This window comes from Rhinichthys klamathensis, unplaced genomic scaffold, assembly GCF_029890125.1.
Source record: "Rhinichthys klamathensis goyatoka isolate OS25496 unplaced genomic scaffold, OSU_Roscu_1.1 h1tg000246l_1, whole genome shotgun sequence".
NCBI lineage: Eukaryota > Metazoa > Chordata > Actinopteri > Cypriniformes > Leuciscidae > Rhinichthys > Rhinichthys klamathensis.
This window is the reverse complement of record NW_026606768.1, coordinates 962,815-987,568: the sequence shown is the minus strand read 5'-3', so window position 1 is coordinate 987,568 and position 24,754 is coordinate 962,815. Positions and strand designations below refer to the sequence as shown.

General features: G+C 38.1%; 1 protein-coding gene across 1 annotated transcript; it reads left to right on the top strand.

The window, feature by feature from the left end:
- Positions 1–1,270: 1,270 nt before the first annotated feature.
- Positions 1,271–24,754, top strand: LOC130100693 (semaphorin-4A). The gene is made up of 14 exons (XM_056266237.1): positions 1,271–1,386; positions 13,716–13,876; positions 14,028–14,084; positions 15,263–15,358; positions 15,459–15,552; positions 15,644–15,766; positions 17,165–17,298; positions 18,877–19,058; positions 19,167–19,308; positions 21,001–21,190; positions 21,297–21,412; positions 21,802–21,965; positions 23,099–23,163; positions 23,492–24,754. Exons 1-14 carry the CDS (start codon positions 1,287–1,289, stop codon positions 24,175–24,177), a joined length of 2,310 nt encoding a protein of 769 aa, XP_056122212.1. The 5' UTR covers positions 1,271–1,286; the 3' UTR covers positions 24,178–24,754.

Sequence of the window (24,754 nt, the reverse complement as noted above, 5' to 3'; positions counted from 1 at the left end):
TGAATGTTAGAATTTGACATAAAAGGTGATGCATACCTCTAAGTAAAAAATAAAAATAAAAAAAAAGTCCATATATGGGTGAAAATGCCCCTGGAACTCAATTTAAGGTTGCAAATATTGCCCTTTAATAAAAAAATGTTAATTCCTTTCACTGCTGTGAACTGACCACTGCATAGAATATGAAAAATATGAATATCTTCGTGAGTCAGCTGTCAACAACAGGCCTAAACCAGCCATGGTACCAGTACACAAACACAATCAGTAAAATATCATCTAATTATCATCAACAAAACTTTGAAAATATTGAGACATTTTTTTTTCAATATTGCGCACCCCTAATGTAAAGTATTAATTTTGATTTCTTCAGGTCTTAAAAAGCCTTAAATTTGACTTTAAAAAGTGTGCAGATACCCTGATCAGAGCTAACCTACATCTGGAACTGAAGGACTGTTGTCTAATGTCTTACAGTAGAATAGTTTGGATTGACTTTTTGAACTCACATGGTGACAGTTTGCTCGCTTGCCCAATTTACGCAATTTCCGCTCCTGCTAAGGACAAATGTTTATGTCATACTGATGTCCTTGTGCATGTTCAAAGAAACATGTTTTTCGATTCACTGGCCTGGCCTCTTCTCGTTGCAACCATGAATCCACACATCCCCCCTTAGCATCACATGTGTGTCTCCCACCACTCTTGTTCTCTACCTCTATTCCTAAAGCTAGTGACAGTATCAGTCGTGCTTCTGAAGCATAATCTGTTCCAAAAGGTAGGTTGCATGATTACGCCACCTTCTAAAACATCTTTTATTATAATATACCATATTATATAGTAGCACAGCAAGGATTCATTCACAGGATTCATTTGATACAGTAAATTGTATCACCTCTCTCAGTCTAACCAGGTATTTTTAAGAGAAAAAAAGTTAGGAATAAGACATTTGTCAGCTGTAAACGGGTTCAGAGCTTTCTCATCCAACAGAGAAATAAGATGCACATGGAAATGCACTCATTAAATATAAAAAGATATGATATATCTTATTTAGATATGAAAAAGATATTATCATTATAATTCAGTTGCTTGTAGCTCATTCCATTCTGCTGTCAGAAGAAGTGCCATTAGCAGAATGCGTTTAGTGGATTCTGGGTTAAGAAGTCGAGTGGTTTGAGGTTTTTTATCTTCCTTCCTGCTGTGCTCAAGGCTCTCTCATCAGAGGAAGTGAGATCCAGTCACTCGCCGTTTCTCTAGCTGATCAGAACAGGTTCTGTGCTCTAAACACGTCTGTTAGGATGGCAAGATTGTTCAGGATCTGGATGTTTAGGGTCCTCTTCTTGGGACTGATAGACCCATCTCAGGCCTCCCTGCGTCCTCGCGTGTCATACTCTCAGGGTAAGTGAAGCTCACAAATTAGATGATAGCAAGAATGCTTTACTGGTGGAAAACTCACCTTTAGTGATAGTCAGATGTGAATTTGGAAAGATAATGGAAGAATGTTATGCAGGAAAATATTTTTTATACTTCATTTTCATGTTTAAATGTGTTACTTGCTGTGTCTTTTGTAATTGTGAAATTCACTAGAATTTATTTCTGAGTGAAAATTAGTTCTACAACATTTTTTTTTTAAGTGTATAGTCTCTGTTATTGAAATACAGTATAACTTTCTTGTTGACATCCTTGAGCTCAAGAAACCAGAACAGGATTTTAATCAGTGTAGCTCTCTTCGCGACAACACAGACACAGGTCAGTTCTTTGAAACGGGCGTTTATTGCTGTGGGCACGTCTGGTCTCTTGGTACATCCAAGCTTCGTTCAACAGTTCTGTACACCGTGCCATACACCATGCCATACACCGTGAGAACTACATTGTAATGAACACAATACAAATAAACCAATACATTAGCTTAGCAGAGAAAATACAAACAGCATCCAGATCAATAAAGACAATATAATAATAATACCTCGTTGGCCGCTTGTCGTGAAAAGAGGTTACTGAATTCTTGAAAGTCTCTTGAAAGTCCATTTAACCGTCTGCATTAACTTCAAAAAGCACATTTGCAACTTTGATGCAGTTTAACAAAGCCTCGAAGCCATCTGCTCCACTCGAATCCAAAGGAAGTGTGTGTCGACTTAAACCGTCGTAGCGGTAACACATACATAAAACATTAGTTCCGGGACAAACGTAAATACACAGAATGAGATAAATACACTGTTAACCATGTCTTATTTAGCAGCTTATTTTACCCTTTAGTTCTTAAGCATGTAATATATTTTATCTTTACATTAAAACAATTTCTATTTTTTTACATGAAATTATAACAGCAATTATGAACTATGCATCATGAAAACACAAACTGTATTTATGCAACAACACTTACACTCCCACCAAATCCCTAATTAACTTCAAATGTAGGATTTATATACACGAAAGGGCAATTAAGTGTTGTAAGACTGAATGAATGTAATCTTGTGTATGTGACTTAGTTAGATTCAAGTAAGGTAACTACTTTGTGAATGGGCCTTTCAAGGTAGACTCTTTTAGTTAGTGGCTGTCCTTTATCAGTAGTGTCTCCGACTAGTAGCTTCAGCTTCCGCACCATACTGTCTGCACTAGGGTGAACTTCTACAACCCTGGCAAGCTTCCATTCATTTCTTGGTGAGCTGTCATCTTGTAGAATCACAATGTCATCAACTTGTGAATTTCGTGTTGTTCTTTGCCATTTCTGTCGTTGTTGAAGATTTAGCAAGTATTCCCGCTTCCATCTTTGCCAGAATTCGTCAGCTAAGAACTGCACTCTTCTCCAACGTTTGCGCAAATAGAGATCTTCTTTGCAGAACTGTCCAGGAGGGGGCAGAATAACTGATGATTTCATCGTTAGTATATGGTTGGGAGTGAGAGGCTCTGGTCCGGTGGGATCGTGAAGATGTTCAACACTTAGTGGCCGGCTGTTGATTATAGCCATTGTTTCGTAGAGAAACGTTCTCAGCGATGTGGTGTCAAGTCTGCTTGCGGATTTGTCGAGCATAACGGTTAAGATGCTTCGGATAGTTCGAATTTGACGCTCCCAAACTCCACCCATGTGACTTGCTGATGGGACGTTCGTTACAAATTCGCAACCAAATGCTCGTTGACGTTCTTGGTCAATTCCTTTGAGCAACTCATAAAACACTCTCCTGGCACCCATGAAATTTGTTCCCTGATCGCATCTCAATTGACGCACAGGTCCTCTAATAGCTACAAAGGTTCGAAGCGCATTCATGAAAGCATCTGTTGTTAAGTCGTCTAGTGTTTCTATATGTATTGCTCTGGAGCATAAGCAAGTAAACAACAATCCGTAGCGTTTCAATTCCTTCCTTCCTTCCTTTACGATGAAGGGGCCAAAGCAATCAATGCCACAATAGGTAAATGGAGGGGACATTTCTGTTCTATCTTCGGGGAGATCTGCCATCTTTTGGACTTCTGTGGCTCTTCTGTATCTCCTGCAAGTTACGCATTTATAAACGTGTGAGGAGACCGCACTTCCGCAGCCAAGAATCCATATTCCATTTGCACGCAGCTCGTTCATGGTCATGCCTCTTCCTTGGTGATGTACACGCTCGTGATAATGTTTAACTAGAAGGGCTGACACATGAGATTTTTTCGGAAGTATTGCCGGATGTTTTACATCATAGTGTAAGGCTGATCGAGATAATCGTCCTCCCACCCTGAGAACATTGTCCTTGTCCAAGAAGGCATTCAGCTGGCTTAACTTGTTGTGCTTGTTCAGGGTATTTTCTTTCTGGAGCTTGATTTTCTGAATGTCTTCAGCAAAGGCTTGTTCTTGCACCAGCTTGATAATAAAGATTTCGGCTTCTCTTCTTTCTTCAAGGCTAGTTGGTTCCTTTGTTCTTGACTGATGTCCTTTGAATTCTCTGATGAATCTCTTTAGCCTAGCAGTAGCTCTCACTGCTCTGGACCAGTCAGAAAACTTTGTGAAGCGGTTCACCATTGAATTCACCTCTTTCGTCTTCACTGCATGAACATGGGATTTGCGAAGCTCAGGATCGGTCGTGTCAACTTCTCCCACCATTTCCTCTTTACATGGAAGATTCTGCTGCCAGAGAAAGTCAGGTCCTTTCAGCCAGTTAGACTCCTTCAACTGAACTGAAGTCAGTCCTCTTGAGGCGTGGTCGGCTGGATTATTTCCAGAGCTGACATGTCGCCATTGTTCAGGATTCGTGCTAGATCTTATGCGTTGGATCCGATTGGCTACGAATGTGTGGAACCTCTTGGCATCATTGTTCACATAGCCAAGAACCACCTTCGAATCAGTCCAGTAATACTCTTCTAAGTTCTCAATCTCGAGCTCCCTTTTGACAACATCGCCATTGCGGACTGAAGTCACAGCTGACGACAATTCAAGTCTTGGGATGGTCGTTAGCTTGGTAGGGGCTACTCTTGCTTTCCCCATGACGAGTGAACAACTGATCTGTCCTGTTTCACTTATTGCTCGGAGATAAGAACATGCACCGTATCCATTGAGACTTGCATCTGAAAAGTTGTGTAGCTCATAACGCATGACTGAGTCAAAATGTGATGGAAGGTAACTTCTTGGAATATTCAGTGCTGCCAGGTGTGGCAAATCCTTAAGCCATAACTCCCATCTTGGCAGAATGTGTTCGGGGAGATCTTCATCCCAGCCTACCTTTTCTCTACATAGCTCTTGCAGAATCTGTTTGCCGACTAATATGAAGGGGGCTACAAATCCTAACGGATCGTAGACAGAGGCGACTGTAGAGAGAACTCCTCTTCTTGTCAGTGGGCTCTCTTTAACCACGACTCTGAATTTGAATTCATCAGTTTCAATGCACCACTGAACTCCAAGTGCTCGCTCGATGTGAAATTCTCCTAGGGCCATGTCTTGATCTTTGGTCTGTGCACATTCTTCTGGTGGTATTGAGGCGATCACTTCCTTTTCGTTGGACACGAACTTGTGTAGCCGAAGATTTCCTGTTCTGCACAAGGCTCTAGACTCTTTCACCAGATGAACGGCTTCATCGATTGTTTTTACGCTTATTAAGCCATCGTCGACATAGAAGCTTCTTTGGATGAACTTTATGGACTCCTCGCTGAACTTTCCATGACCCTGAGATGCCAGATGTTTGAGTCCAAAGTTGGAGCAGCCTGGGGACGATGCTGCCCCAAACAAATGCACCTTCATCCTGTACACTGAGGGTTTGGAGTCCAGATCGCCTTTGTCCCACCAGAGGAACCTTAAGTAGTCTTGGTGTTCCTTTGCGACGTGAAACTGATGAAACATTCTTTCAATGTCGCACATGATGGCTATTGGGCTCTTTCTAAATCGACATAGTACTCCGACTAATGTGTTGGTCAGATCTGGACCGGTCAGCAGATGATCATTTAGAGAGGTTTCTTGGAAACGTGCTGAACAGTCGAAAACGACACGGATCTTCCCAGGTTTGTGGGGGTGATAGACTCCGTGGTGCGGAATGTACCACACTGATTGACTATCGAGTTCATTCCACGGGACCTTCTCAGCATCTCCTAGGGTTATGATGTCATTCATGAAACAGACATAATCCTTGTTATACTGCTCATTTTTTCTCAACTTTCGCTCTAAAGAGGTGAGCCTTCGAACAGCACATTGCTTATTGTCTGGGAGATTAGGTTTATCTGTCTTGAAAGGAAGTGGTAGTTCGTAGTGGCCGTCTTCCTTGTGCTTTATACCCTTCGTTACTTTAGACAAGAAGAGAAGGTCTTCCTGAGAAACCAGGTTGTCATCTGTAGTGTTATCTGCGAAATCGTATTCGAGAACCTTAATGATGTCTGTTGGACTAATCTCTTTGACTTGAGTTCTGCAAGCAAAGTGTACTTCCCTCTTTAACTCAACTGATTGATGCACTGCAGGCGTCACCTGTCGCACTATGATTCTATGACTGGTTCCTATTGCATCACTGCAGTCACTTTCTGTATTTGAGCAGCCGACTATGCTCCAGCCGAGATCAGTTCTCTGTGCGTATGGATGGTTCTCTTTGCCAGCCAGGATTTCCCTTGGTAGAAGAGCTTGCTGACAGTTATAACCAATCAATAGGCCTACTTCGCAGTCCAATGGTGGTGGAATCTTGTCTGCTAATTGTTTCAGATGAGGCCATTTTAGGGCAGTTTCAGAAGTCGGAATGTGCGACCTGTCTGCTGGGATAAATTCTCGTGTGAAAAGTGATGGTAATGGAATCCTTTTCTCTAAGTTGTATCCTCTCACTTGCAGGTTTGTTAGCTTTTGACAGGGTATGACTGTCGACCTTGTAGACATTGTGGATAGTCGCAAACTGACATTTTCTTTGTTTATGTTGAGATCCTGGGCCACTTCGTCTAGAATAAAGGTTGTGTCGCTCTGTGTGTCTAGAAGCGCATAGACAAGAACTTCTTGATCTGGTCGTTTTATGGATGAGATCCAGACCGGAACAATTGGAGATGTTTGTGTGCTTACGCCGTCTTGTACGACTCTGTTTGTGGTTGCAGTTGCAGTTATCTCTTTGATGTTTGCTTTGTACTTTAAGTGTTCTTCTCCTTTTTGAGGTGATGACCTTTGACGTTCACTGAACTTGTCATCATGCAAACATGTTGGATGTCTCCTCTGGCACCTTTCACATGTGCTCTTGTTATCACATCTTCTCGAGTGATGTCCAGCCTTCAAACATCCAAAGCAAAGCTTCTCTGCATGCACAAACTTGACGCGATCTTGAACTGTCTTTTCCAGGAACCTTTTACACTTGGCGAGGACATGTCCTGTTCCTTTGCAGAAAACACATGATGGAATGCTGCTCTCCGTTGTGTTTGTAGACAATGTCTTGGCTCGTATGGGTTGGCTTCGTGGATACCTTATTTTCTCACTTTCCACATTCTTGAGCGCCTGTACTGAGGATATGGGATCACAAGCGAGATCTGCTTCCTTCGACAGAAAGTCTACAAACTCTTTGAACGGTGGGTACTCAGCTCTTGTTTGTCTGACTTCCATTGCTTTGCGATTCCAACTGGACACCAACCAGTCTGGCAATTTCAGCAGGATTTTTTGACTCTCATTGCAGTCGTTGAGAACTTCCAATGTTTTAATGTAGGGCATTGCTGCCTCACAGCTCTTAAGAAAGTCTGCGAATTCTCTTAGTTCACAACCATCCTTAGAGCTTATTTTTGGCCATGCGTGCAGCTTGTCTCTGAAGGACTTCCCAATAATGAAAGGGTCTCCGAAACGTTTTTCCAGCAGCTGCCAGGCTGAGTCATATGCTGCTTCAGTTCCTAGTAGGACAAATCCCTCGACAGCTTTCTTTGCGGCGCCACCTAGGTACTTTCTAAGGTAGTACAGTTTTTCATTCTTTGGAATGTTTTTCCTGTTAATTAACGCTTCAAAAGAGAGTTGCCAGTCTTTGAATTTCAAAGGATCTCCAGTGAATAACGAGGGCTCTGGAGTTGGAAGACGATTAGCACTTATAGCTTCTGCTAGCACATTGACCAAATCAGAGCTGTTCTGCACTTGAGGTATAGGCACTAAAGTTGGTGGGACTTGAGATACCAGTTGTAGGCTTTGTGGACTATGAAGGGCTTGCATTGTAGCTGGAAGAGATTGAGGAATGAATGGGGTGCTTGAGGCACGAAGAGTTTGTGATGCGACTGGTAGAGATGGAGGAATGAATGGGGGACTTGAAGCATAGAGAGTTTGAGATGCGACTGGCAGAGATGGAGGACTAAATGGGGGGCTTGAAGCATGGAAAGTTCGAGGTTCTCCTGCTGATGCAACAGTATGTAGCAAGTCAATCGGTTCAAAATTTTCTTCGATTTGGTTGTAGACCTTTACTCGAGCTCTTGCAGCGTTCAATTTCTTCACTTCTTCAAGACGTTCGAGTTTTCTACGCTGCTCTTGCATTGCTTGCTGTCTAGCTAGGTTCTCAGACTCAAACTGTGCCAGTCGTTGCTTATCTTCAACCTCTAACCTTTGAAGTGCTGTCATTTCTCTTTCTTGTTCATCCAACACTGCCAAAACCTCCTGTGATGCAGCAGCTTCAGCAGCAGCCTCATTTTTTTTAAGTGAGTGGATGCTAGAGTGGGCAGATCCACATTTTGATTGATGAGACAGTGGCCTTGATGGAGCACATGTAGAGTTTAGGATCGATCCAACATCAGGCCAGGGTTCTTCTTCTGTTGTAAGGCCTTCAAGATGCCTTTCTGCCTTTTGAATAATAAATCCTGACAGCGATACACACGTGTCCACTCTGCGCCGCAGTTCTGGTTCAGGAACTTGGACTCGACGTAACTCTTCGTAAACTATCTTTAGATCAGCACACGTACCTTTAATGTTCTCAATTAGCTCATACAATTCGTCTTTGGAGGCCTCATCAGTCAATATTTCTTTGCTTGTTCTTGCATGATACCTCCACTTCTCATAGAGTATTCTATACCGACGTTGTACGCTCTTTAGCTTTTCTTCTTTAAGTTCTTTTCCCTTTTCTGTTAGGGTTCGGGTTCTTTCACTTCTTCGTAGCTTTTCTACTTCTTCTGCAGCTCCATTGTCTATAGCTTCGGCTTCAGCAGGGGATTTGGCATTCTCATGACAGGTCTCAGTGTTTGAGTTAGACATTTTGAGGCTGCGTGTATATGTAAGCTACAGTAGGCTAAGTGTGATTAACTAGGAAGTTTGTTAGTAATTATGTGAATCTTAACAGATGTGCGGAGACTGTGAGCGAAACCTAACTCTAAATACTTGAATATTGCATCACAGTAACTGTGTCAGTATTTAAACTTCTTTAGACTTCAAGTTAGCTTAAAACTAGGAATTAGTTTGGCACAAACAAATATAAACCTTAATTGTGAATTAAATATGTTCAAAATGCATTAAATCACTTGTTTTTACACTTGATTTTTTTTTTTTTTTTTACATCGATGAAATTACCCTTTAAACTTAGCTTAAGTTGTACTTTAACTTCTGTTATCTTTCAAAGTATAAATAAAGAAAATAAATTATAATGTACTTTCCTTTAACTTTACTGAAACATGTTAATTTGCTTAAGGGGTTTGAACTTTCTTCCTTTTAGATTTGTTGCAAGTAACAATCATGAATACCAGCAAATTAGATATATCCTTAAACACAAGCCAAAACAGTATGCAAGGGTCACAGACTTAAATCCTTAACTGCAATTTCCAAGTTAAACCACTTCTCACACCACTTGACTTAAGATGGCTTTGGTAGAGCTCTTTCTGGCCTTTACACGGAAAGCTGCACTTTCAACAAAGTCTAATAACCGTTGCTTGTGGTAGCTATGTCGACAGTGTGTCCAGGGCTTTGCTTATCTGATATGCTGGATCTTCGTCTCGTCGTTACCCGCCGTAGTCTCGTCTTCTCTCATACCCGCGCCGAGCAGGTCGAGTTCTCACTGTAGCTCTCTTCGCGACAACACAGACACAGGTCAGTTCTTTGAAACGGGCGTTTATTGCTGTGGGCACGTCTGGTCTCTTGGTACATCCAAGCTTCGTTCAACAGTTCTGTACACCGTGCCATACACCATGCCATACACCGTGAGAACTACATTGTAATGAACACAATACAAATAAACCAATACATTAGCTTAGCAGAGAAAATACAAACAGCATCCAGATCAATAAAGACAATATAATAATAATACCTCGTTGGCCGCTTGTCGTGAAAAGAGGTTACTGAATTCTTGAAAGTCTCTTGAAAGTCCATTTAACCGTCTGCATTAACTTCAAAAAGCACATTTGCAACTTTGATGCAGTTTAACAAAGCCTCGAAGCCATCTGCTCCACTCGAATCCAAAGGAAGTGTGTGTCGACTTAAACCGTCGTAGCGGTAACACATACATAAAACATTAGTTCCGGGACAAACGTAAATACACAGAATGAGATAAATACACTGTTAACCATGTCTTATTTAGCAGCTTATTTTACCCTTTAGTTCTTAAGCATGTAATATATTTTATCTTTACATTAAAACAATTTCTATTTTTTTACATGAAATTATAACAGCAATTATGAACTATGCATCATGAAAACACAAACTGTATTTATGCAACAACACTTACAATCAGTCAGACTGTTGCTGAATATCAGTCATTTGTAACCACGTTTCTGACGGAATGTGTTTCCAGTGTGAATAATTAATAAACTAACTGTTTTTCTGTCCGAATCCAAAAATCAGCTGTGTATAAGAAAGTAATTCAATGGGCTTTATTCATGAACCACAAGCACAACATTTTCTTATATAAATTGTTGCATTTGATTCACAGTAAATTGGACAGTTTAATTACAGATGGACTTAAATGATTTACTTATTTTAAATGATTTATTTCATGAATCTATCTGACCCATGAGTCATGTTGGGCGAACACAGACGTTTGCAAGTTTGGCAATCTTTGTTCTCTGATCTTGTGAGTTGTGGTTTTGTTTGTTTTTACCCATTGCTGTTGTTCTGCAAATGCTTGATGGTCTAAATGTTGTATTCTTGTGTACTGGTGGTGGAAACCACCGCTGGCAGATTATTTCCTCCACACGACACTCTCAAAGGCCTGCTGCTGCAGAGAGAGTCTTAAGTCTTAAAGGGATAGTTCACTTTGAAATAAATTTTTGATATGTTTTAGCTTACCTCAAGGGCATCCAAGATGTAGGTGTCTTTGTTTCCGCAGTAGTTTCAATTTTGATATTTTTAGGTCAAACCGTTCTTGTCTGTCAGTCATATAATGCAGGTCTATGGTCACCACCTCAAAGAGCATGCACAGAGAAGTCCAAATTAAACATGATTTAATGACTCGTAAATGTAAGTACACATTGATGGCCTAAGACACGAAACAAGCAGTTTGTGTGAGAAAACTAACAGTATTTATATCGTTTTTACCTCTTGTAAACACAGCCACGACCAAGTGATCTGAGGGCGCGGGCGCTTCGGTCTGCGCAAGCGCCGGAAAGCGCCGGAAAGCGCCGGAAGTGTGAATCCACTGTGAAGATCTAAACATATTTAGAAATCGTAATGGAAGACGATTTCGATTTATCAACAGACAACGTTGAATTTTTTTCACAACCATATTTAGATCACTTCCGGCGCTTTCCGGCGCTTGCGCAGACCGAAGCGCCCGCGCCCTCAGATCCCTTGGACGTGGCTGTGGTTATAAGAGGTAAAAACGATATAAATACTGTTCGTTTTCTCACACAAACTGCTTGTTTCGTGTCTTAGGCCATCAATGTGTACTTACATTTACGAGTCATTAAATCATGTTTAATTTGGACTTCTCTGTGCGTGCTCTTTGAGGAAGTTACCATAGACCTGCATTATATGACTGACAGACAAGAACGGTTTGACCGAAAAATATCAAAATTGAAACTATTGCGGAAACAAAGACAGTTTCTTGGCGTAAGACAGCCCTTGAGGTAAGCTAAAACATACCAAAAATTAATTTCAAAGTGAACTATCCCTTTAAGATATGGCTAGTTTCTGCTTTAGAATTTATCAGGCATAAATAAGAACAATTAGGGTGTAAACCCCTTTCTAGACCAATACATTTGTCATGAAACACTGTCTGGTGTTTGAAGTTTTTGGAAATTAAATTTATTTATTTATTTATTTTTGAAAGAAATTACTTTTATTCAGCAAGGATGCATTAAAATCATCAAAAGTGACAGGAAACGACAGGAACTGTTTTGAGACATATATAATGTTACAAAATATTTGTATTTCAAATTAATGCTGTTCTTTTGAAATTTTTAATCAAAGAATCCTGAAAAAAATCACGGTTACCACAAAAAATTATTAAGCGGCACAACTGTTTTTCACATTGATAATGATAAGAAATATTTCCTGATAAGCAAATCAGCATATTAGAATGATTGAAAGATCATATCACACGGAGTTCTTTCAAAAACTAAAAAAAAAACGTACCAACCCCAAACTTTTGAAAGTCAGTGTGTGTATACAGTATATTTAGCTTGCACGTTTACATTCTCAGAATTAAGACGCTTGCATATTTTAAATTATGCTTGGTGTACCACACTGTTTCTCAGTGCCACAATTTAGAAACAGACAATGGAAAGTTATTTATGTCATTGTTATGAAATCCAACCTCAATTATTAGCATTTAAAACCTTCAGGGTAGTCTTTTCCCATGATGAAAATATGTCTCAAATTGGGGGAACATTGCAATGAAAAAAGTTTTACACTCAAACAAAAGTTGCGATAGTCTTTTCTTCCCTATTGTGATGTAGTATATCCGAGTGAAACAGCTTCTCGAACAAGAAAAAATGTAGGGCGGGACTTGATTTGGTGACATCGGGAATTGATTGGATCATTAATGATTATGGTTTGCTATGGGTCTCATGTGAGTGACAGGTTGTCCCGACTTCGCTCCAGTAAATGCGTCATCAAAGAAGAGACGAGATGTGGAAGTTGTTTTAGTTAAAGATTAGGAGGGCACATGAATAGTTTAAAGTCCCCCTGCTGTAGTCAATAATTTTATCCCTTAAAAACTCATCTTTGATCACCAAAATTACATATTTTAAAGTTTTTCCTTGTGAGAATTTTTTTTTTCTTCATGCCAGCAATTGCTTGTAAGTAGCTTGAATGTAACTCTACACTCTTGCTTCATTTAGTATACGCGAAACTTGAATATGCAAATTAGCCCCACCTCCACTCACTCACACACACACACACACACACCAGCTCAGAGATTCACTCGGCCAAATTACTGTTGTAAACACTGCACAGCGGTATCGATCTTCTCAACGTCAAACACATAATGGGGGTTATTGACATGATTAGCCATTTGCTTGACTATGTTATCATACAGCTAATAATGTTAATGTTACACAAACCATGTTCCCATTTGCCATCTCAGAGTCAGAAACGCTTTGAACAACTCAGAACGTCAGTGGAGAAAGGCATAGTTCATCATAACATGCATCATACACCCGCTATATTGCTAAATCTACAATATTTTTAATATCAACAGAAAAATATACCGGGATAACATGGCTTCTCTCCAGACTCCCCTGCTAGTTCTCTGTTAATAATATGCTTAATATGCACGACGTGATTGGTTACAAGGAAGTTTGTGACATCAGAAACACCAGCGATTTCATACCGCATTTTTGAGTCTGTCTTTGGCTCACTGCAGTTTTAAAAAGAAAATAGTCAGCAATGATGTCGACTTATTAATTTGCACATGGTTTGTCTTAAAGCATTTTAAAATCACCACATAGACAGCCTATACATAACATTTAAAAACTTGATTTTCACCACAGGGGGACTTAAAATATATAATAATTTTATAATGAATATTTCAATATGCTGCTCATATTGTCACATCTGTGTGTGCACTATTGCTAAACCTTAGCTCACTGGCCTTGTCTATTTCCTCAGAACAAAAAGAGGAAAAGAGTCACAGTGTTATGATTAACTTTCATTTCTAAAATGTGAATATACACCGTTAATAGCAAAGGATGTCATTTACATAAAATGTATGTTTAATTAATTGGTTTAATTAAAGATTAGGAGGGCACATGAATTGTTATATATATATATAATATATTTCCCTTACACCTTAAAAAGATTTAAGTGTACAAATGAGCTTCATTGCGTCCTGCATGTTCAAGGTTTGTCTCGTTGGTCTGACACCATTAGCCCCTGCTGAATGACATAACATTACCATGGTTGTGTTTTTCTTCCACAGGAAGTCCCGAGCGTCTCTTGGACGTCTACAACAGCCCTACTGTGAAGAACACCACCACTCTGCTGCTCAGCACTGATGCTGACACACTGTTTGTTGGTGCTCAGGATGCTTTGCTCTCCCTAGACGTCAGCCAACCAGATAGTATTACATTCAAAGACAAGGTGAGAGAGATTGTGTGCTATATATTTCAGTTTACAAAACTGAATGATTTGATTATGTTGACCTTCTGTCATGAAGATCTCCTTAGATTTGGATGGAATATTACAATGTAATATTTACAGTTAAACATTTAAAAATATTGCATTTTTACAGTTGGAATGGAAAGCATCTAAAAACAACCTGCATAACTGTAAACAGGCCTCAAAAAAGGTATGTGCCATTCATGTGGAACTTAAAATTTGCTTTACAATATGTGTCATTGTCAAATAATATCTCAATGGTGTGCAGTGGTGTTTTAAAATGAAGACACAATCATCACTTTTATATATATATATATCCATCCAAGAATATCCAAGATGTTCATGTCGTCCTTTTTCAGTCGAAAAGAAATTAAACCGTTTATTAAAATTAAATTTTGAGGAAAACATTCCAGGATTTTTCTCCATATAGTAGACTTCAATGGGGTACAGCGGTTTGAAGGTTCAAATGTCAGTCTCAATGCAGCTTCCAAGGGTTCGACACGATCCCAGCCGAGGAATAAGGGTCTTATCTAGCAAAACGATCGGTCATTTTCTAAAAAAAACAAAAAAAAACATATATACACTTTTTAACCACAAATGCTGGTCTTGCACTAGCTCTGCAATGCTACACACATTGCGTAATCACGTTGAAAGGTCACGTGTGTTCCGGTTCAAAAAGGTAGGGAAGGGCGAAAAACTCCATCTCATTTTCTCCTCCAACTTCTAAATCGTCCGACATCATTGTTTTAGGTAATTTGTTTTTATTTTATTTTTTTAAATGGCGTTTGACTTGTCTTTGCACGTTCGCTTTGTAAACACTAGCTAACACCTATGTCACACGTGATCTTTCAACGTGATTACGTAATGCGTGGCGCATCGGAGAGCTTGTGCAAGAGCATTTGTGGTTAAAAATATATATAAATGTTTGTTTGTTTTTTAGAAAATGACCGAACGTTTCGCTGGATAAGACCCTTATTCCTCGGCTGGGATCGTTTAGAGCCTTTTGAAGCTGCATTGAAACTCCCATTGAAGTCCACTATATGGATAAAAATTCTGGAATGTTGGAATTAATGTTCCTTAATTTATTTTCGACTGAAGAAAGAAAGACATGAACATCTTAGATAACGTATGGGTGAGTAAATTGTCAGGAAATTTTAATTTTGAAGTGAACTAATCCTTTAATAAACATTTCATAAAAAAAGACCAAATACAATTCTATTTTGTATTTTTATACTAACTATGTAATGTTCTATTTATTAAAAACAAATTCTAAAATCCAAGATCTATTTATAAAAAAAAAAAATTATAAGCTTGATATTTATTATAACTTACCTCTTATTTTTTTTATTGTATGCTTTTCCATAACAGGATTGTTGCAACTTCATCAGGATTTTACAGTTTTTCAACTCTACACACCTTTTTGTCTGTGGAACAAATGCATATGGACCACAAGGCATCATCATTGTAAGTTCAAATAAATTGCACAGATCGATATATGAGGAAAAATTAAGTATTTCAAGAATGGATCGATCGCCACTCCTCTAACAAGACATCTCTGTTTTAGCCTGCAGATTCTCTGAACGCCAGCAGAGACGTAAAGGACGGCAAAAACTGCTGTCCCTACAGCTCCACCCAGAGGAACACAGCCACCATTGTTGGTGAGAGTGCAGAAACATAGTTTAATATCCTCGAACATAGTCTTATCTAATCTAGTGCTCTCACACACTTAACTGACCTGTTTGTTTACAGATGAAGAGCTCTATACAGCAACCAAAGTTGGCTTCTTTGGGAACAAACAAGTCATTTCTCGCTGTCACAGCAGAGGAACGCGCAACAACTTGGAGCTTGAGAATGTACCAAAATTGCTAATCGGTTTGTATTTATTGTATAAAAAATAATGCTACCATGATGCTCTGAATACCTGCTCTAACATGTACAAAGTAATAATTTGATCTTGATGGCCTAGCCCTGGTTCTTATAGGCCGGTAACACAGAGGTTGCCTTTCAGTTTCAAATCAACCAAATTTCAGAAACTTCCCCGGTTTAAATTTTTTATTTTGTTTTTCTGAAGAAAGACAAACATAAATAGTGATGAAAGCCAAAATATTAAATTTCATGGATATACTGTATATTTACTGAGTGATCCACTATTTTGTAGAGGGGGGTCAAAATTACAAGTCTTTGTTGCATTATGCCAACGGTGACAGTTCAAAAAAGGCAAAAAGCATGTCTTGTGTTTTTTGCCTCAAGTTTGCATGCCTGTTACTCAAGAAGTATTAAATATCTCTTAATCTCTTAATATCCTTTTATTTTCTGGTTCTTAACAAACTTTTCTTTTAGTATCCTAATTTTTAAAGCCCAAATGGTTCAATTTCCAGAGAAATGGGGATCTCAATGTGGCTCCATGAGTACATTGGTAAATTGTACACATTTTCAGTGGTCAAAAACCAATTGTGGGTCACTGCAGTTTGCACACAGCTGATTCTTTTTTTTCTTTTAAAGAAGAATATCTGAAGAATGAATAAGGTTGAAACTAAAAATTAATCTTTTTTTCCAATCAACACAATTGCATAGAACATAACTGTCTGAGTGCCATAAATATTTGTATGCCTGTAACCTAAAAAAAAGGTATTATAGATATCTTAAAATCCTTCTAGATTTTTATTCTTAATAATTTCTTCTTTTGTAATCTCCATTTTAAGGCCATATGGTTCAATCCCATAGATATGGGGATCCCAATGGGATGTGCAAATTGTTGAATTTGACCAATTTTCAAGGGTCGAAAACCAAATGTGGGTAACTTTTCAAACAGCTGATACGTATTGTGTTTAAAGAAGAATGTCTGAAGAACAAATTATACTGAAACTAGAAATGTATCTTGTTTCTCTCTGTCAACTAACGACTGTCACTGTTGCCATAATGCAACAAAGACTGCAAAATTCAACAGATTTTACTAATAGACCTTCCAATCTCTGTAAAAATAATGCTGCCATTTTTCTAAGGTAATTTTTGCCCCCCTGTAATTCAGCTCCAAATGATCATTTTGACCCCCCTCTACCAAATAGTGGATTACTCCGTAAATATACATCCATGACATTTTATATTTTGGCTTTCTAACTCATTTATTTATTCTAAATCAAACATTTTAGCCAGGGACCTCTGGTTGAATTGACACAGAATGACCCTACTTCATCCTTGAGCGAAACACAGAGCATTTCCACTGTAAAGTCTTTTTAGGAGTGAAAAGGGTTTTTTCTCTTTTTTTCTTAGACCCCGTATTCATCAGTTCGACACAAGTTGCCAGTGAAGGAAAGATCCTGCTGTTCTTTACTGAGGTTGGGGACTTGACCGGAGACTCACTTGTGAACTCTTTTACTGTGTCTCGTGTGGCCCAGGTCTGCACGGTGAGACTTCTTTTTTTTCTCCTATTCTGAAACATAATTCCATTATCATTAGTTTTTTTGTCAGAAAAAAATACAAACATTCAAGTAAATCCCAGTGTTCTGTTTTGCTGGTTTGCTATTGCTGTAATCTCATGTGAGTGACAGGTTGTCGCGTCCTCGTGCCAAAAAAACATGTCAGTAAAGAAGAGATGTTGCTGCAAGTTTTAATCAAAAGTTTAATTTTGATTAAAGAATATAAGGCCACAATTTGAAGAAAAAAAAATAATGTCCACTGATAATTCATTTGTAATAAATACTCCAATATTGAATTAAAAAACAAGATTGTCAATTTAGATTTCATGGTGGCTATGTGCCTAAAGGCTGGAATACACTACACTACTTTTGCCCTAATTTTCACTCCGGACTTGTCAACCCCAGTAAACATCCTAGCAAGCAATTTTGCGTTTAAAATAAGTCTAATAGCTATTAGACGTTTTTTTTTAGCTATTAGACGGCTATTGGACGTCCTTTAAACGCAAAATTGCTTGCTGGGTAGTTGCCGTAATTCAGAGCCAGTCTGCAGATTTTTTGGTAGTCAAGAGTTGACAGATTTAACAAAAAAGTCACGTAGTGTATGAAACGCTTCAGACTATATGATTCCATCCAGTTAGAGTGTATCAAAATGTTTGATATTTTTAGCCGATTTTAGATTGTGAAAGATTTTTCATAATTTCTAATTAGTCATAGAAATATTGCAAAAATAACAACTATTGTTACAACTAAATAACATATTGTTAAAGACACTCAAGAATCTCCACTGACCCCCAGCAAAATTACCAGAGTATACAAAAGATTGACTCCAAATATATTAACAAATATTATAAAATAATATTATTTATTTGTACAATGTTGTTCAGAATCTGAAGGTAATTTGAACAAACTGGTAACGCTTCCTTTTACAGTACAGTACTTACGTGTACTTACAGTGTACTTACCTAGAAAGTACTGGCTAATATAAGGTAAGTACATGAGTTAGGGGTAGGTTTAGGGGTAGGTTCAGGGTTAGTACCTAGTTATTACCCAGTAATTATAATTACTATAATAAGTACATAGTAAGTACATGGGTAACAGGACTGTAAAAGGAAGCGTTACCAACAAACTTAAAATATAAATTCTGTCATCATTTACTCAAGTTGTTCCAAACCTGTATGAATTTCTTTCTTCTGCTGAACACAAAAGAAGATATTTTGTAGAATGCCAGTAACCAGACAGTGGACGGCAGCCATTGACTTCCATAGTAGGAAAAAAATTACTATGGAAGTCAATGGCTTCTATTAACTGTTTGGTTACCGACATTCTTCAAAATATCTTCGTTTTCAGCACAAGAAAGAAATTCATACAGGTTTTGGATCAACTTGAGGATGAGTCAATTATGACAGAATTTTCATATAAATTCTTTTAATTCATCACTTTAAGTATATTTTTTACTGTTCCTAACTCTCATCTGGGTCAAAAATAAATAAATAAAAAGCATATGAATATGTTTAGTTTTAAAAGGCCCAAAAAACTGCTTTAATGGTATTTTTTTTAAAATACCAGGATGACAACGGAGGAAGCCGTGTCTTACAGAAGCGCTGGACATCCTTTGCTAAGGCTCAGCTGGTCTGCCAACAAGGGGAAGAGCTCCAGTTCAACAAGCTGCAGGATATTGTCAAGTTGTCCCCAGCGGATAATGAGTCTCCTGACAGCACCCTGTTCTACGGGGTCTTTACTTCACAATGGTGCCAATCATTTCGCTCAAACCCACCATCATGGCATATATTCACAGTTCTGAAAGGCCATGCGATTTATGTTTAAACGTTTTCTTCCCATCTTTCTCTGTCTCACAGGTCAGTTTCGTCTGGTCTGTCAGCAGTGTGTGCTTTTAGATTAGCAGATATTAAAGCATCTTTTTCAGGGGATTACAAGACATTCGATTTGAAAGGAAATCACTGGTCGCGCCATCCAAATTCAGACGGCAAACTCGGCACGGTAACTCAGACTAAGAAAGCTGGTTAGGGTTAGATTTAGGACTGTTTGTACAATTAGGCAGAAATTATCATAAATATTATAAATAAATTATTTATTTGAATAGTATTATTTGCACATTTTAATTTAATTAGATCAAAATATTTAAATGTATATGAAATTATTTAAATGATTATATTATTACGAATTATTTTCGCAATTCCATTTGCTGCCACTTGTGGCACAGATTATACACTACTACACCTTTAAATGATTAGTTCACCGAAAAATGAAAATTCTCTCATTAATTACTCACCCTCATGTCATTCCAAACCCGTAAGACTGTAGTTCATCTTCGAAACACAACCTAAGTTATCTTACATTAAATCTGAGAGATCATAGAAAAACTTCTAAAAGTTCATTAATGGCTTGTTTACACCGAGCGGTACAGTAAGATACGGGACGGCTGATCCTGCTTGCGTTTCCACCCCCAACAGTACCCTTACTTGATAGTGGTGTATGCCAGAAAGTAGCGATCCACGTCATTCTCGCGCAAAAAAGAAAGTGATCCAGTAAATAACAATGGAGGACATACAGCAGATCTTGTTCTTGCTTCTAGGCATGTGGCTGTTTGTCACAAGACAAAAAAAACATTGTGTATTGGGTTGTTGTCATTGTTGTCATTCCCCTTGTAGCACGCACAAGTGGCGATTCTTTGTCAACCAATCAACTTTCTGCAGTGAGTCTAGCTCCACCCTTTAAGTACCGGACTACTGTGCTAGGTACCCCAACGAAGGGGTCCCAAAAAAGTGGTACGGTTTGGTACTTTGGTACCATTCACAACTTTTGACAAATAAAGCAGAAATAATTGCGTACCGTACCGCTCGGTGGAAACGAGCCAAAAGAGATCGTAAAACGTATCCATTTGAATTGAATGGTTCAGTCCAAATTTTCTGCAGAGACTTGATTTTTGACTTGAATTTAGGCTTTTATTCACATATCAACATTGATCAGCGAACATAAACAGAAGCCCAACTGTACCTGTTTGACGCACAAGGACAAACCTCATTGGTTCTTGCGGAAGCTCAAACGTGCTGCGTAACATGAGAATAAACCTCGTTCGTCTATCAAATGTCTGCTTGAGCTTACATTTACCATATCAGATGTGTGCTTTGATGAATATTTATATGTAAATAAAAGCCTAAATTAAATCTGTCTCCTCAGAAAATTTGGACTGAACGGTTCAATTCAAATGGATTAGTTTTACGATCTCGTTATGAACTTTTTGAAGCGACAAAGTGGTAGTTGCGTAGCTGTCAATGGAGGGACAAAACGCTCTCAGATTTCATCAAAAAGATCTTTATTTGTGTTTCGAAGATTAAAAAAATGTCATTAAGTAATTAATGACATTTTTTTTTTTTTTTTTTTTTGGGTAAACTATCCCTTTAAGTTCATCATGAAATTATATTGACAACCCATTTTACTCCCATGTCACATTCTGTATTTTTTAATTAACAACATTAAGTTGACGTGTTGGGCCACAAAACCAAACAGCAATGTTTGGAAAGCACCACAGTGATTACACTCCTGAGGAAGTCCACAATCAATGGTTTACTTATAATATCACATTAGGGCAGGAGAATTTATTTTAACATCCAAAAAATTACTCACAGCTACTTCAACCATTGTGTAACCAATCTTCTCATCTATTTGCAGTGTGGACTGTTTAACGACACTGACCGTGTGTTAAGCATTGTAAAAACGAGCTTCCTGGCTGAAAAAGCTGTGCGTTCTGTGGGGAAGAAACTGCTTCTGTCCTCCACAGAAGAGCGTTATAGCCGACTAGCTGTTCAGAGAACTCAAGCTGCAAATGGACAAAGTTACACCATCCTGTACCTGCTCACCGGTAAACATAATGAATACTCATTTTACTGACTCAGTTTTATTTGATCCTTTTTATTTTTTCTATGGCCAGACTGGTGCCCATTTCTGTCCATTTCTATTTTCTTCAGAGTCTGGCTTTCTTCATAAAGTCGTCCTGCTGGCCAAAGGTCCTCATATCATCGAGGAGATTCAGACTTTCAAGCAACCACAGACTGTGAAGAACATCCTCCTCTCCAAAAGCAAGGTTTTAAAGCATTACTTTTTTCCTCTTTCCTTGCTTGTCTTTTTACTCTCCTGATCATTGGTACATTTTTATACAATGTCTGTGGGCTCTATTCCCAACCTAGACACTTTCACTTCCTAACTTTAAAGCAGCAGTTTAGCAATTTTTTTACTATAATATATATATATATATATATATATATATATATATATATATAATTTTAAATAGATACTTAAATTATTAATAATATAAATTATCAACATTTATCTTGCATCATCCATCTTGGATTAATTTTTTTAAAACTTACCTTTCGCATTAAAAGCACAGCTATGGCAGCAAACTAGGTCTTGGAACAGAGCCATATATATTAGATATACATATCATTAAATGGTCTTTGTAAATTACCACAGGGTGTACTGTTCATCAGCTCTTCCGAGGGCGTCTTCAGAGTGCCTGTGTCCAACTGCTCAGCTTATCCAAACTGTGCAGAATGTGTGTTAGCACGCGACCCGTTCTGTGGCTGGGACTCAGAGAACAGAGTGTGTGCTACGGTGACTGGAATGGGCTCTAACCTGTGAGTTGTCTGTTCTATACCAATATCTGATCTAATAGATGAAATTATCTCTGTTATATTGACTAAATGGGCCAAGAACCACCCACTTAAATCACAGAAGTCAGTCTGACCCAGAGTTATTTTGGTATTATATATATACTATTATAATATTTTTGAATTAGCTTTTATTTTCTTATTTTCAGTTTTCATTTTCATTTTGAAATTAAGCATTATTTATTTTGTTTTGCTATGTGCTTCTGTCATTTTTATCAGTTTTTTTCAAATGTATTTTTTATTTCGCTTTTTTTTTAACATAATTTTAATTTTAGTCATTTTAATGCTTCAGCTTAATTGATCTACCTTATTTATTAATGTAAGAGCAGCACGGCCATTAGTAACTTGAATTTATGAGGCTTCCGGTGTCATCTGTCTTCAGTAATTTTAAATATTTTGGAAGTGAAGTTTGGAAGGTGAATATAGATTATTGTATTTTGAATAATGAAATTGTGTGTGAAATGTTTTCATTTGAAATATTCACAGCTAAAATATACAACCGTGTTAAATTTCAGCCCCCAAAAATGCAAGCCCTGAAAATACAATGCATTAAAATGCAAGCACTGTTACTGCAATGCATTTTTTTTTTTAAATTAGTGCAATGCCTTTTTGTTTCAAAAACATTTGTCATTGATTTACTTTCATATTTATTTTAGTTGCACAAATACTTCTGTTAACTGTGCTTTATTCTTCCAGTAGTTATTTACCTATATAGCACATTCCAAGAAAACAGTTGCAAAATAAGGTTTTATTTCAGCTTTATTTAAATTAACAAAAACGATTTTAAATACTTTAAGTTTTTGGTCTGACCAAGATGAAATGTGACAGTTTTGTTTTTGATTATTTTGTAGAAGTGCTTTTATCTGATACCACACTACTATTCTTTTGTGTGTGTGTGTGTGTGTGTGTGTGTGTGTGTGTGTGTGTGTGTGTGTGTGTGTGTGTGTGTGTGTGTGTGTGTGTGTGTGTGTGTGTGTGTGTGTGTGTGTGTGTGTGTGTGTGTGTGTGTGTGTGTGTGTGTGTGTGTGTGTGTGTGTGTGTGTGTGTGTGTGTGTGTGTGTGTGTGTGTGTGTGTGTGTGTGTGTGTGTGTCTAAAACAGACAGCAGGATGTGGAAAACGGAAATGTCAACAAACAGTGCAAAGAGTTTAAAAACACTGCTACAGGTAAACATTTCTGTGCGACCCACAAGACTTGCATTGTCTAATGTCATATCCAACCACAGATTTTTATTTGCAACTACATGGTGTTTATTTGTAACTGCTGAGTCTGACACATTTTATCGTATCACATTTTAGATGAGTATGAAGGTGCCAGATCTTATAATGACCAACAATCAGCGGAAGTTTCTTGCGTTTGCACCATCCAGACAGTTTAAGATTACTGCGCATTGTTCTTCTAGTTATTTACCAATGGCACATTCACAGAAAATAGTTGCAAAATAAGGTAATATTTATAATATTTCTTTGAACTGAACCCTTTGTCTTTCTCCAGTGACACGGATTGCACAGTTTAATGAGATCGTGGTTCTACCGTGTCAGTCGAGATCCAGACTGGCCGAGGTGACTTGGAGGTTTTTAAACAACAGCGCCGTTCCCCAGTTTCCGTACCTGCAGCGGGCCGACGGAAGCCTGGTCTTCCGCATCACTCCAGAGACTGTGAACACCTACCACTGCATGTCGAAGGAAATGGGCTTCGAGCGAATCATTGCCGCCTTCGCTGTAAATCTGCCGATCATCCCTCGTTCTCTTCCTCCCCCATCACACCAGCAACCTGACGTCACGCTGGACTCCAGCAAGGGCACAGAAATTGAGCCCATCCCTGATTACTACACAACACTTGAGTTTGACAAATCTGATTCTGAACCTACAACAAACGAAAAGACGAATGCATTTATGACACCAGACAGGAGCGGTGAAAAACAAGCCAGGACTAACCGTGAATCCACTGTTAACATGAACACCGATGGAAAAGACGCTGTTTGCATCTCACAGAAGAGTTACTACTCTGAAATGGTTGCTTTTTGCATTTTGTTTGTCATTTCTCTCTTTGTATTCGTTGCTTTTGTGATCCTGTGGAGACAAAGCATGAGGTGCAACAAAACCACCCCTCAGAAACAACCTAAAGACACCGAGTCAGACAATATCTGGCAAACAGAACTGGAAGAAAAGAAAAGCTGAGCCTTAAAACCAGCAGAATCTGTACTCTAAGATTATGAAAAACTCAGGAGTGATTCTTGACCCATAATTAGTTTGGAAAATAACAACATTTCTATTTTGAAATTTATCAGATTTGATCGCTAGAATGTCAACAATACATTTCACGATATTTATAGTCATTTGATTTTATTTATATTTAATGATTTTAGATACTCATACTTATTTTACTTAGTTTCAGTACACAAAAACTTCATAAAAACGTTGTAAAATTGATGTGATCTAGAATCTTTATATAGCGCATGGCATGCTATGGTAAATACCTTAAGTCCATCACAGCCTCATCTTCATCCATGTAAAATTCAATATGGCTATATCTATATTCAATATAGATACTATACTTTGTATCGTATCTACTTTGACTAAGGTCTATTGTAACTAATAACACAAGAAAAGGCGAATCAGCTTTTGCATTTAATGTGTGATATTCAAAATATGTAATATTTTTCTAGTTTGAAACCATCCTACATTTTCAATTTATTTTTTATTGAAGTTGAATGCTATAAATTTGTCAATACAATACCATCCACAAAAAGAAAAA

Coding starts and splice junctions, on each gene's coding strand:
- LOC130100693 (XM_056266237.1), top strand. CDS start 1,287: ATGGCAAGATTGTTCAGGATCTGGATGTTTAGGGTCCTCTTCTTGGGA. Junction 15,553..15,643: donor GAACACAGCCACCATTGTTG/GTGAGAGTGCAG, acceptor GTTTGTTTACAG/ATGAAGAGCTCTATACAGCA. Junction 19,309..21,000: donor CAGACGGCAAACTCGGCACG/GTAACTCAGACT, acceptor ATCTATTTGCAG/TGTGGACTGTTTAACGACAC.